Source organism: Dermacentor albipictus, chromosome 1 (assembly GCF_038994185.2).
Source record: "Dermacentor albipictus isolate Rhodes 1998 colony chromosome 1, USDA_Dalb.pri_finalv2, whole genome shotgun sequence".
Classification (NCBI taxonomy): domain Eukaryota; kingdom Metazoa; phylum Arthropoda; class Arachnida; order Ixodida; family Ixodidae; genus Dermacentor; species Dermacentor albipictus.
The window spans coordinates 214,384,345-214,397,379 of record NC_091821.1 but is presented as its reverse complement, the minus strand read 5'-3'; the positions used below and the strand labels follow the sequence as shown (position 1 = coordinate 214,397,379).

At 45.3% G+C, this 13,035-nt stretch overlaps 1 protein-coding gene across 8 annotated transcripts in view; it reads left to right on the top strand.

The window, feature by feature from the left end:
- The window catches only part of LOC139054180 (eukaryotic translation initiation factor 4E-binding protein Mextli-like), a 511,761-nt gene that overhangs the window by 493,909 nt on the left and 4,817 nt on the right, over positions 1 to 13,035 (top strand). For 7 of the 8 annotated variants that reach the window (XM_070530844.1, XM_070530846.1, XM_070530843.1 and 4 more), the window contains one exon: positions 11,411 to 11,543. The exons of the other annotated variant lie outside the window; for it this stretch is intronic. In XM_070530844.1, the coding sequence (XP_070386945.1) occupies positions 11,411 to 11,543 (133 nt within the window). The remainder of the gene's footprint in view (positions 1 to 11,410; positions 11,544 to 13,035) is intronic. 8 annotated transcript variants of the gene reach the window in all.

The following is a 13,035-nucleotide window of genomic DNA, read 5'->3' as shown; positions in this document are numbered from 1 at the left end:
CCCTGCAAAGCCTAGCATTCATCCATGTTCAGGTCGCTCTGCAACATCACCCTCCAGCAGCACAAGTGCCGTCCTGGCAGCACCTTGTAGGGCCCTGTGTGACGCGAGAGGAGCTTCTCTGATAGGCCAACGCGATGGCATGGTGACCATAGGAGGACCAGAGAGCCAAGCGTGAAGTGCTCATTTCTGTGTCGGCTGTCGAAATTGGACTTTTGGGATTTGTTCGAAGCATAGGGCTGGTCGTGGACAAGTTGACAAGCTGCACGGGCTCGAGCAATGACGCTACTGGTCAGTAGGCAAGTGAGGAGCCAACGGAAGGAGAGTCTCGAATGGCAATGCAGGATATCGGCCAAACAGTAAATAAAATGGTGAATGTTCAGCGGTGTCATGCTTTGACGAATTGTATGCGAAGGTAACAAATAGTAATGCGCTGTCCCAGTCACGGTGATCAGGTGAAGCATACATGGCCAGCATCTCGGTTAGTGTTTGGTTCAGGCGCTCTGTCAATCCATTCGTTTGTAGATGATAACCGATGGTGAGCCTATGTTCAGTAAAGCAGGCGTGAAGGATGTCATTTACCACTCTCGAGAGGAAGTACCTCCTGCAGTCGGTGAGGAGCTGCTGTGGGTCACCATGATGGAGAATTACGTCGTAGAGGAGAAAGTCAGCGATGTCTGTAGAACAGCTTGTCGGCAATGCCCTGGTGATTGTGAAGCGCGTGGCCTAGTCTGTCGCGACCGCAACCCATTTATTTCCGGAGATGGACGTAGGGAAAGGGCCTATAGAAGGTCAAAGCCGACGCGGAAGAAAGGCTCTGCAGGTATATCAATAGGTCTGCAGGCAGCACTGAAGGGGGCTTGCGGCACTGGCAGCGTTTACAAGCATTCATGTTGTAGCTTTTTTATGCCAGCACCAATGCCGGATGCTGTAGTGAGTATGCGAGACACCTACATGACCCGCAGTTGATGCGTCGTGAAGCTGGTGAAGAATGCTGGAGCGTAGATGGCGAGGTATGACAAGCAGCAGCTCTGGGCCATCTGAACTCAGATAACGACGATACAGAACATTGTCATGTAGTTCAAACAGGCAAACAGAATGGTCTGGTGATATAGAGGTTAGAGGGTCGATGGTGAGCCGTAAAGATGTGTCTCATCACTGCTCAGTGGCGATACCATCCAAAGCAAGGATAGACAGTGCACAGGCGTCTGAATCGGGGTCAGTGAGGTCGGGAGCATCGACAGGGTGGCTTGACAAGCAATCTGCATCTTGGTGCAATTGTCCAGGCTTGTAGTACACAATAAATGAGTATTCTTGGAGCTGTAGGGCCCAGCGGCCGAGACTTCTGAACGGATCCTTGAGCGACGAGAGCCAGCAGAGGGCATCATGGTCAGTAATCACAGAAAACGTTTGGCCTAGCAAGTAAGGTCTAAATTCAGTGACAGCCCACACTAAATAAAGCCAGGCACTCGTGTTCAGTGATGGAAAAGTTCTGTTCGAACGATGACAGAAATCAACTGGCGTAGGCGATGACATGTTCCTTGCCGTGCTGTTTTTGGCCAAGGACAGCCCCAATTCCATGACCACTGGCATCGGTGGGAAGTTCTGTAGGCGATGAGGGGTCGAAATGGGCCAGTATAGTATTGGTGGTGTACTGAGTAGGTGGATGAGGGCAGAAAATGAACCTGCTTGTTCAGGTCTCCACACGAAAGGAACCTGCTTCAAGAGTTCAGTAAGAGTGCAGGCGATGTCTGTGAAATTCCGGGCAAAGCGATGAAAGTAGGAAAGTAATCCTACAAAACTCCAGGCGTCTTTAGCTGAGCACGGCTCTGGAAATTGTTGCACTGCTTGCACCTTGTCGGGAGTCTGGTCAAACACCGGTAGCACTGACCGGGTTACCAAGCATAGTCATCTCACGTCACCAGAAACGACACTTGGCAGAGTTCAGCTGAAGATTGGCTCGATGGAAGACGGCAAGAACGGCTAATAAACGGGTGAGGCGGCTGTCAAACATAGGCAAGCAGACAATGACATCGTCTACATAGCTTAAACAGATGGGCTGATTATGTCCCCGAAGCAGAGAATCCATCGTACGTTCGAAAGTTGCTGGGGCATTATACAGTCTGAACGGCATGACCTTGAATTGGCACAGGCCATCTGGCGTAATAAAGGCAATTTTTTCGTGGTTCATAGGATCGACTGAAATCTGTCAATAGCCAGACTGAAGGTCGATGGACGAAAAATATTGGACTCTATAAAAGCAGTCGAGGGCGTCATCAATGTGAGGCAAGAGGTAGACGTCTTTATGAGTTACTTTGTTCAAATTCCGATAATCAACACAGAAATGCCAGCTGCCATTCTCCTTTTTCATGAGAATGACAGAGGAAACCGACGAGCTAGACGAAGGTTTGATGATGTCTTTTGCATACGATTTTGTCGACCTCGTTCTGGATGACTTGACATTCGTAATGGAATACGCTATATGGATGCCGGTGTATAGGGTTGGCGTAACTAATGTTATTTGATGAGTCACAACAGATGTTTGGCCTATAGGGCAGCCATCAAAATCAGAGATGTCGGGATAGAATGCCAGGACGCAGTAGAGATGTTAAGCTTGCGCCTAGATCAGCTTGGGAACAATCATCTTGTTAATGTTGTCGAGAGACGAAGGAGTGAAGTTGACGGAGCAAGAAGGCTGTGAAACATCTGCATCCAAAGCGGCAATCTTGCAGGGATCAAGTGCAGAAATGGTGGTCAGCGACAAGCCTTGTGGAATAACCTTAGTCAACAGCTGACATGAGAAAGGGAACGACCTCTGCATTGTCATCAATGGAAATAGTGTGAGCAAGGGCGACATCATGGCCCAACAGAACACTGATAATCGGAGACAAGACGTAGTTGCCATCGGGAATATCATGTGAAGACGTCAAAGTATTATATGAAGCAGCTTGAGACGGCAAGGGAACACAATGGCAAGAGCATAAGCATGGTGGTATGCCGGCTGGAATATCGAGAAGGTGGGGCAGCTCAAGCTGACGAGCACCGGTCGCACAATCGATGAGGGCAGAATGGCTGGACGAAAAATCTAAGCTGAGGATCAGATTACGGGGGCACGTCTCAATGACGGCAAATTGGACAGAAATGGGGTGACCAGCAATGCAGGCGCAGGCAGTGGACATCCCAAGAATGGCAGGAGTCCCTCAATCAGCGGCGCAAAGCATGCGGGAGGTGGAAGGCGTGATCACTTTATGAAGGCAACGACGGAGATTTGCACTCATTACAGAGATGTGCACTCCACTGTCAATGAGCGCTGAAATAGCGACGCCATCAACATCAGCGTCTCACAGGCTTCGTCTCGTTGGCAGCGTTAGAGGAGGATTTGTGGTGCTGGTGACCACGCGGTGACGGCGAGTGACTATATCCCTGTGGGACGATCGGTGTTGGGGAAATACAAGTGGATTGAAGGTGGGAAGCGGTTGCTGTCTGGATGGTGGGAAGGGGTTGACAGCGTTCAAGGCAGCGAGGTCCAGTGGGTGACGCAGTAACGGCCAACGTAGCCGATACGGTGAGAAAGCGTATCAGTTTATTGTCAGAGGTTCTCCACACAGCAGGGTCGTGATATCGTGTAGGAAATCGCTGCTCTAGGGCAGATGCTATGAAGTTTGTGTTGGGCTGGCCACGGTGCAAACAGAGTGAATGCCCTTGTTGGCAAGCTCCTGTTGTGCAATGGCTTGGACATGGGGAGTCGTAAGCGAGCTCGAGTCATCAGCGTGAACTGGGGCAGGGGTCATGACCTCAAGTTTACGGTGCACAATCCGTGTCAGCTGATCTGGTGGAACCAACGGCTATGCTGCCAAATGGTCTTCACAAGAGGATGTTGCCACCGTATTGGGAAGCCGGACAAACATGTGGCCATTGCGCCGGCTTTTAGCCTGCTCAAAGCGCCGGCACTCCTTTATAATAGTGTCGACGGTAGAGAAATTTTTGCACATTAAAAGGTTGAAGGCATCGGCGATCCCTTTCAAGATATGCCCAACCTTGTCATCCTCCGTCATCGCGACATTGGCCTGTTGGCATAGCGATAACACGTCTTCTATGCACGAGACGTAGTACAAGACATAGGGTTTTGTAGACATCTGCACATGTAACGTGAGCATCTTTTTTGGTGCGATCTTTCAGCCAGCGGGCTTCCCTAACAAGTCTCGTAGTTTTTCTTTGCAGATGTCCCAGCTCCCGATCTCAGCTTCGTGGTTATCGAGCCATACTTTCGCAGTGCCTTCGAGATAGAATATAATATTTGCCACCATAGGGTAGGGCCCCATCAACCGATGGGGCCCTACCCTATGGTGGCAAATATAGCACTCATGCGTTCATACTCTGCCAGCGAGTCTTCAACGTTCACTTCACTGGAGCCGCAGAACGTGCCATGATCTTGGAGTTACACCAGCATGACCGTTGAAGTGGCGGGCACTGATGTAGGCTCCGCGTCTTCTGCCATTGCAGACAGATGCCCAAAACGACGACCGCTGGGGAGTTCCGTTGCGAGACATGATGTACCCCGCACGTCCACCACAGTGTGACGGAGGCAAGAGAGAGAGAAACATTTATTTCAACCATCGAGGTTGTTGCTCTTGAAGTCAAGCAGGTGGTGTCCTCATTCCAGGGCTCCTTTGACCATGGCTGCTCGACAAACTTGCTGGACAAGCCCAGAGGCGAGATGTAGGCGAAGGATATATTTACACAGTATCTACAAGGAAAGCTAGGGCGAGAGAAGATGTCTGATCCGGCCCACGTGCAAGTGTCCTCATCGTTGCCTTTATCGCTCTGCCAAGCCTTGTGTTCATCCACATATAATTCGCTCCATAACAATATTTTCAAGCCAGCTACGTAAATCCAAAGCTAGTATTCAAAGCTCGAAGCTATGACAAAGCGAGCGTTGTATGCCTACGAACGGTGTTCGGAATGAGGGGCCACTGTACGGTATTTTTCAAAGAGGGCAGCCGTGAACATTGACAGTCATCTTATGCATTTACTTTCATTGGCGAGGCGGTTTGTCGGCTTTCTAAGGATCATGCGACCACTGTAAATAGATCTGCGTTCATTCGGTAGCCTTAACTTTACTCGCCGACACCCGACAACGCAGAAGCTCCCATTAGTCTTAACGAGCTAGACAGTGTGGCGAAATGGTGGGGTCAGGATGAAAATTTGCTGCCTGCCGATATGACAATGGGCCGCAAACCATCACGGAAAGCTTGTCGCTAATATCTTCTTACGTGTGGCTTATCAGTGATCAGTCGTGAGATAACACATACGAGTTAGATTCATGGCTGTTGAAGCGGTGTTTGGGTCCGTGGTCGATCAGCTGGCAACTACTGCAAGCATGCGTGCCAAGTTCGTCTGTGTACTCACATGTAGGTGGAAAGCCCCGAACTGCGCGAATTTGTGGAACTTGTGTATTCAATGCGATCAGCGTGCCTTCCGGGGACTAATTGGCCCGACCTTCACACATGCTTCCGTGCTTTCCACATGCGCTGCTTTTGTTGTGCCCTCTGTTCGCGTAGCGTTTCAATCGGTCTGGACGACCTGGGCAAACCTTACACCGATAAAGATTGTGCGCCGTAGGAATGCTGTGCGCATCAGGGCACCAACCTGCATAGCCGAGTCATTCACCTAAGGTACTGATGTTCGAAAAATCGAATTTTAGATATTTGATTCGCGAATCAAATTATTCGAACATTCACTGTTCGATTCGAAATCTAGTATTTGTACATGAAACAATTTTGACATCCTGGTAATCGGAACTGTAGAAAGCTTGCCATTACACTGCACATTATAAAGGATGCATGAAAGCACAAAGGGAGCATTGGAAATGACTTAGCAGATTATTTGCTAACTTGGGGCTCTTCGAAAAATATGTGGTCATGCATTATCATGTGAAGTTTATAAAGGTAACCTTGTGGACAAATTAACAAAACACCTTTTCCCTAGCTCAATATTGTTGTGGCAAATGGTGCCAATATTATTATAAAGTATGTTACAATGAAACATATCCTGATTTAGTTTGGTGAGAGGACATTGGTCCTGAATTTAAAATACAGTGAAACCTCGTTAAACCGTAGTTGGCCAGAGCTCGGAAAAAGTACGTACTAAATGGCAGTACTGCTTAACCAAAATAGCATGAGATGCCCACTTACCTGTCAAAAACAGAAAAAAGAGTGTGATAAAGGGGGAAAAGACATCCAGTATTTATTTACTTCGCGCGGCAAAAGTGTTATTTTCGTTTGATGCCGCGGTGGCCTTGCAGTGACGACAGGAGCCTCAAACTTACTGAAGCTGTGAGCCAGCTTTTCAACCAGCCCCCTCTTCTCGGCAAACACTCGCATTGCAGATTCCTCGTTAGTGTTGCAGAAGTCGCGGGGCACCTTTTCATTGCGTGGTGCTGTTCTCGTCGCGACGATGCATTCGTGAGGCTGACTTAACGTGCAGCTTCTGCCACTGTCGGTCCTGAATCGCCCGTGCTGTCGCTTTCCATGTCATCCTTATCACTGTCACTAGGCGACACTTCGACAAAACAGTGTCAGCGATGGCGAAAAGTCGAACCTCGCAGCCAACATGTCTTCGCGGTCACAGCAGCACTGCCGAGCAACTTCTTCACATTCCAAATGCCACGCACCATGGTCAACAGTAGACCCATGTCACGTGCCAGCGCTGACTTCTTTGTGTCATGTTCGACAGCACGAACGATGTCTAATTTTTCATCTATGCTGAGCACCCGGCATCTTTTTTGTCCGAGCTTCGGCATGACGCGAATCCTCGCTTACATGACAGCGCCGAAATGATGTCGATGTTGATGTGGCTTCACGCGCAAACGCACAGGGCGCTTGGAGGCCGTTGTTCAGATCTCTGAGGCTTGTTGTACTGCCGGACCGCCCGTTGGAGACAAAGCACCACTGTGTTTGCACGACGAAAAGTGGAAACACTACGTGTTAACCGATACGTACACAATAAGCTGGTATGGTTTATGCGGTTACAAAACGCATTATGTTCAATGGCCGCTGAGTTGGGGATTTGACTTTACTACTTTTCATACGAAACTACTGTTTAAGAAGGTACGGTTTAACGAGGTTTTACTGTAGTACCAAACAATACCCACTGCCAAATGTTGTATCTAAAGAACATTTTATTGTAAGTGATTGTGTTAAGCAAGAAAAGTCCGGCTAGTGACGCAGCATTACTTCATATCCACTGTCAATAGCGTGAAATATATAGCATTTTTGCTTCTTCTTCTTGTTTGATTGTTTGAATGACGAAGTATTCAAAAGTATTCGTATTTTCAAATAGTGACTTTTCGATTTGAGGACCTGATCGAATAGGACAATATTCGATTCACTATTCAAAAGATTCAAATATTAAAAAATTTTTTAGTGGGGACATTTTGAAATGTTGCAATTTTGATAATGTTTTTTTTTTTTTAAGCATTTGAGGCATATAAATCTTATATTACTGCTGCTTTATCACATGAATTCATATTCGAAAGTTCCTAGATTAAAGCACATGTGACCAAACCTGAAGAAATGTTGCTTGGCCTGTTGGTGCAAGATGATAAATTACTAAATCTCAGCATGAAACTGATGACCACAAAAGAAAAAACGCATAAATGGCACAGCACCTCTTCTGTGTGTTTTCCTTCATGGTCATAAGTGTCGAACCCTTGGAAAGTGAAGGTGACTGCCTTCTGGATTGCCGCAGGAGACCCACCGTAATGTTTATATGGAAGTGGCAGGCGCAGGCAGGCAGTAAAAAAAAAAGCTTTAAAAAAATATGTGAAATGTTTATTGGGTGAACCTTAGTCTGTGAAAGCAAGGCACCTTGGCAGTGGTAGCTACTGACAGCATAGCCAGCAGTCAGTGAGTCGAATGGCACTGTGGGCTTTTGGCTCCTTAGGTATTTACTAGGGGTGTGTGAATAGGAATTTTTGAGGCTGAATCGAGTGTGAATCAAATAGTACCAGAAGTGAGTTAAATCGAATAGTTTTCAAATAGTGTTTGAATAATGAACGGCTCACAATTTATATAATATGAGGCTCACAACCTGGTATTCTTCAAGATAGCAACATTCTGTCATTAAATGCTTGTGCTATGTTATGAAGCGTAGTATAGTAAAAGCACAAATGGAGCATTAGCAGCAAACAAGTTGTTTCTTTGCATTCACAGGACTCTTCAGAGAGTGTGAATGACAGCTGTATACATATATGGCTTGTGAAGTATGGCTACCAAAGCGACGTACCTGGGGGGCTATTCTGTAAGTCTCCACCTAATGGACATGTCCATTTCGTCTATTTCTGAAGCTCTGATTAGCTGTGCTGTGTTACACGTCAGAAGGAGACAGGCAACCACAGCCAATCGGCACTTCATCAGCAGACGAAATGGACATGTCCACTAGGTGGACACTTACAGAATACTCCCCACCCCTCCCCTGCTCCACTATGCAAGTCCTTATGTTTTATGTCTATACTATGCCTCCAGGGGTGAAAATTTACCGTACTTTTGCTCCTATTTTATGTTTAATTAGGGGCAGTTGACATTTTGAAATATTCTAAAAGTATTCGAAAAATATTTGCATTTACGAATAGTGACTATTCGATTCGAAGGCTGAATAGAAATAATCAAATAGGACTCTATTCGATTCGTTACTCTAAAGTTTCAAATATTCGCACACCTCTATTAGTTACAGAGCATTATCTTGTTATAAATCAACCAATGGTAATCATGAAAATTTTTTTTTAAATGCTGCCGTCATCATGTACATTCCCTACTCTAGGACCTACAACACTTATTGTCTAATGACATTCTGATATTATGTGTTTATCACATATAGGTAAGTGAAATCTTGATAATAGCGATAAATGTAGAGGAGAAGAAAAAACCGTCATCATAAAGAAATGTGACTGTAGGGCCCAACAATAGATTTTAGTCAATGTGCTTATGTGCGTTCTCAGAACTTTGGAAAGTGCTTGCATTTGTGTTCAGTTCTTTTTTTGTGGCCTATTATATGCCATAGCTCCTGAATGTGTGTTTCTGCCCACTGCCTGCCTTTGCTTAAGGGATGCATATGTTAGCTTGCATGTTCTTTTCTATGTTGTCCAGGCACTTGTTGCTGCTATATGTTTTTTCCATTCTTTCGTTTAATTATTTATTATTATTTTCTTCGTCTTTTTTTTTCTTTACAAACACCATATGAAAGAACTTCCTTAGGCAGCTAGGCATGAGCATGTATTGCTACTGTATATTTTTTTAGATTTAGAGGAAAAAGTTTTATTGAACTGTAGTACTGTACACAAGAGAGTAGGGTATCAAGCTTTATGTCGTTATTGGATACTTTCCAAGCGAAGCTTGTATTGCTTCACTCGTGTCGGCATCGGTGTTGGTGTTGCCATATGAAAAAACTCAAGCCGCACGAAAAGAAGTCCTTGTAGGGCTGTGGATTCGAACCACTGACCTCTGGGTTGGGAGACCACCACGCTAACCGATTCAGCCACTGTTGATTCATCATACGCATCCTTTAAAGCGGGGTTTTATATGCATGAAGAAGCAGACGTAGCACAAGACGCGAGCCAATTACAGGCGTCCCCTCCCTCTAGAGGAGGAAAAGGGCAAGATCACGTGTTTGCTCGCCTCATGCTCGCCGTTTACCGCCATTTACCGCCAGTTCAGGCTCTGCAGTCTGATGGGGAGGCCACATTTGGTTCGTTTTGCCGAAGAGCTGGCTGCGTTGAAGGAATGGCAGGGAGAGCGTGCCGCGCATTGTGATTTTGACCTAAGAACAGGCAACATTTCATGAATGCCACCTGGAACTCGCTCGAGAAAGGGCTCGTTGTCAAAGTGCTGACCTCGCCCGTGAGGGAGCGCGAAGCCAAGCCGTTACGACAACGAAGAGCTGCGGATCCTGAGCTTCGCTGGCACCCCTCCTCACAGTAGTAAAACGGCGGTCAACTTTTTCTTTTAAGATCTAGCTTTTGTTAGCTCATTCCTCAATTTCATGTGGGCGGTGTCTGCAGAGCGAAAGAGCAGTGCAGCGCAGACCTTAGCAGCTTGCCAAAAGGGACTTCCATTGGTGGAAGTGCACACCCACCGTTGAGAGGAGAGTTCGGTTACACAATGCAACACTTGGTTCCCTAAAAGACCACACGATGGTCTTGCCGTCCGTGCCTTCCAGACAATAGAACTCCTCGATTTCACTTGCAGTATTGTGGAAGTTTTGTCGCGTTCAGACCTAATTTCTCTCTTCGTGAGTCAGTGTGGGCACAGGTATTTTATGCAGCATCACATTAACGAGGTAGTGTTTACAGGAGTGCCAGTGGTAGGGGCTTGCTCGGTATGCTGCTGCGTGCCCAACGGCGCCAGTATGTGCTTAAAGAGCCGGTGAGCACTGAAGCGTTATAGAGGAGCGTGGTAGTTTAGACCAGAATGCTATAACACATTCTTTACACCGAATTGTCATGGAGGTAGCAGGACCTTTAGACCTCCAAGCAATGCGGCAAGCTTGAAATTGGGAGCGAAAACGCCTAACCCCCTCCACAGCTAACGCTTGAACATTCGCATTCCATACTTGTAACCATCGTGTGAAATTTACAAAAAGAAAATGTTCTCTTTATTTTGCAGCATAAAAATGTTTCAAGGTTGTTATAGGTTGTGTTGCTATCTTGCATTGAGCAGTGCTCAGCTGAAGCATATAGAATTTTTATAACTGGCAGTTCATCAAGGGGCATACGAATTTGATTTTATTAAATCAGGCTTTGTTTTGCTTTTCGTTGAGTTCATATCATTGAAAATATCATTTTAGTGCATGCCAATACAGGTCCTGTAGCAGCATTTATGCTGCATGTCTTCTGTGGCATTGTTTTGAAATCGTGGAATGTGGCGTGCTTGAATTCCAAACAGTCTTCTCTTCCAAACTGCATGCATGTCCACTGCATATGTTTGCCATATGTTTGCTTGAATAGTGCATCCATTATGAAATATCTCGCTTGCTTGATGCATTGTGAAATGTGCTCCTCCTTTGTTTTTTAGTAGCTATCCTTACCCACCATGTGGCTCAAACCTGTTTTCGCTGCTTTTTGCAAGCTTTTGCTACATTTTGCTTGCTGTCAATTCATGTCTGGTCCCCCTTTGAGCTTATAGTCGAATGATCATGTCAATGTTTGTTGGTCCTGTACTTGTTTTGCACTTTTCTTATGGTCATCCAAGCTTCCTATGTTTCGATGATATTGATTATACTTGTTGTCGAACTTGCTTGGATAGCATACGAGTGGTGTGGCATATACTAGTTGGTCTGTCAAAGAAAATAAGGTGCTGTCTGAACAGAGCTATGTTTAGTGGCTTCACTTTCATAATTCATTTTCTTCCTATCTTAGCACATCACCCCTTTTGACTCTGATGGGTTCCGGCAACGGATGATGCGTCAGGCCTCAGTCTCCGACTTTGTGTCAAGTTCTCCGGTTTCCTCCACACCACCGCGTTCTGATGTGTTGGAGATGGATGACCCAGGTGTTGCCTGAAGAATATTTCTAATGTGGAATGAAAGCACCTTGTGTTTTTACCATTTAAAGATATATATCTAGGTCATAACACTCATTCTAAATGACCTAACAAAAGTTTGTAATATGCTCCTTTTGCTGTGATTTTCTTGGGCATGATTTGTTCCTCAAGGCACTATGTGTAGATCATGCTCTGGGAGGATTATGTAGTCTGGACACAGCTAATAACAGTGAAAACTTTTTTATGGAGTAACTGACAAAATGTATTAGAATTTTTAATCAGGACAACTTCAATGTTTTCACCAGTGACCTGTGATGCTCTCACTTTTATCTTTTTTCACTATCACATGCTCAAGTGCAGGTGCGTGCATTGTGTGCTTTGGTGTGTTAATAGCAAAGTTTAATTGTTTAATTATTTGTTGCCTGAGTTTTCTTTATGAAATAGCGTTCTTGATAAAAGTGTTGTTTAATTCACATGTTTTACAAAAGTCAAGCTCTGTGGTGTTAGAGGAAAGGGATGGTGTCACGGTGACATCAGAATAGACCACAACAATTACATTAGCACATTATTTCATTACACATGCTAACATGCTGCTTTTAATGCAGAAAGCTGAGAAGTTCAGTAAAAGTTAACAATTGTAAAAGCAGACATAAAAATAAATATGAACATGAGATGAAAAGGTATTAGTTGCAGTAATCCTTATGTAAGGCAAACAGGTTGTTACCTCAAAGATTGAATGAGCACAAGTGGTCTTTCAGAACACTGTGCAGCCTTCTCTTGGACTGCTGCATGTGTAGTTGCACATTTGAGAATAGTGGAAGTTTCGTTCAGATGCAGGAATGAAAATATGTGTCTTATGGTTAAGGTGCGTTATAGCAGTGCTGATTGTAGTAGCACATGTGCCAGCTAGCCTTTGGGTTTCTTCTACTAAGAATTGGAATGCCTGAACCGCTATGTTCAGGATAAACACAGGTGTCCATAGTTGACAGGTTGGCGCTGCTGTTACCGGCTCATGCACACATAGTTTTGGTTCTTTCATTCGTGCCACATTTCAAGGGATATTCACCTTTTTTGTTGCCCTTTTCATTTCTTGTGTCTGTGATTTTTTGCACCTGCTTTTCACAGTCATGAATGCTACTTATATGTGTCCATCCTCAAATCATGTTTTGGCAGCTGAGCCTGAAAGCACAAGTCAGCATAACACTCCTGCACCATGCCCAAGAACTGTAAAAATGCCATGGTTGGCCGCAAAGGAAGCTTAAAACTGTGCAATACATATTATGTTTTCCAGGATGTGTCATCTGAAAGAAAATATTTTCCCTCCCTCCGTGCCGCCTTGCTCCCAGTAATCAGATACGAGCTAAATATTACTGCTGCTTTACCCTTGTTTTTTTTACACATACTAAAACACAACATTGAAAGGCCTTAACTTGGCTAAAGGCAGCAAGTACTTGGACAGCCTGTATCTAACATGAAAATAGTAAACAATAATGGTCACGGG